This window comes from Postia placenta (genome assembly GCF_002117355.1).
Source record: "Postia placenta MAD-698-R-SB12 unplaced genomic scaffold POSPLAscaffold_5, whole genome shotgun sequence".
NCBI lineage: Eukaryota > Fungi > Basidiomycota > Agaricomycetes > Polyporales > Adustoporiaceae > Rhodonia > Rhodonia placenta.
In genome coordinates this window covers 209,938-210,749 of record NW_020169836.1, presented here as the reverse complement: position 1 = coordinate 210,749, position 812 = coordinate 209,938, and the positions used below count along the sequence as shown (strand labels likewise).

The window sequence follows — 812 nt, the reverse complement described above, 5'->3', positions numbered from 1 at the left end:
GCGGTGAAGGCGCAGGAGGAAGCCTGGAGGCGGAGTCACGTACGTCAGGGACTGCTGACGCAGGGGCGAGCACTGTCGGTGAGGCGGGCCGAGCAGGATCCGTGGGCTTGGGCTTCGAGACTCCTTCTTCACTCGCACTCTCCTCAGGCTCTTGCTCTGGCGCAGGGTCTGGAGGGATATCTCCTCACGCTTGACTTGGACCGGCGACCGGTCGGGGAAGACGGGAGCTGGGAGAGACAGGGCGAGAATGCCGTGAGGCGGATCGAGATGCAAGGGTGCTTCGAGGACCGAGCGGGTGTTGCGCCCTTCGGATCGCTTTGTAGTGCGGGTAGTCCTGGTCGATTGATCGAGGCATCCGATTTGGGCACAGCTGCTGCTCGCAGGTGAGGATAAGGGCGTCAGGACCGTCTGGGATGTAGACGTCAACGAGGTCCTGAGAATCGAAGGCGTGAATGAGGCCTTGGCAGGCAGCCACGTTGGGTGGGGGGAGGACGAGGAGGTGCGCGTACTACGAAAGGCCGTTGTAAACTAGCTTACACCTACGGCGCCCGAGACGACACTGAGATTTGCAGTTCACGTAGGGTCCAATACTGCTTTTGGCTAGTATGCAGCAGGAACCAAGGCTACACGTCCATGAGGACAAGTACCGCCCACTGAAGTGCAGGTACTGAAGAGTTCGTCTCTCAAGTGTTGGCGATGTATCGTAGACTATCTACGTATCGTGGGGTACAGTAAGGGTGCGCACCACCTGACCTATGGGAAGTGAATGTGGGAGTGGGAGTTCCGAGGAATGCCGGCAGCTTGTGGAGTTT

The 812-nt window shown here is 59.2% G+C and overlaps 1 protein-coding gene across 1 annotated transcript; it reads left to right on the top strand.

Moving 5' to 3' along the window:
- POSPLADRAFT_1140293 (hypothetical protein) lies at positions 1–532 on the top strand (the record flags this gene model as incomplete). The annotated part of the gene is given in 2 exon segments (XM_024485154.1): positions 1–383; positions 403–532. Coding segments are annotated over 2 exon segments (513 nt in total), but the record flags the coding sequence as incomplete, so codon positions are not given.
- Positions 533–812: the final 280 nt, after the last annotated feature.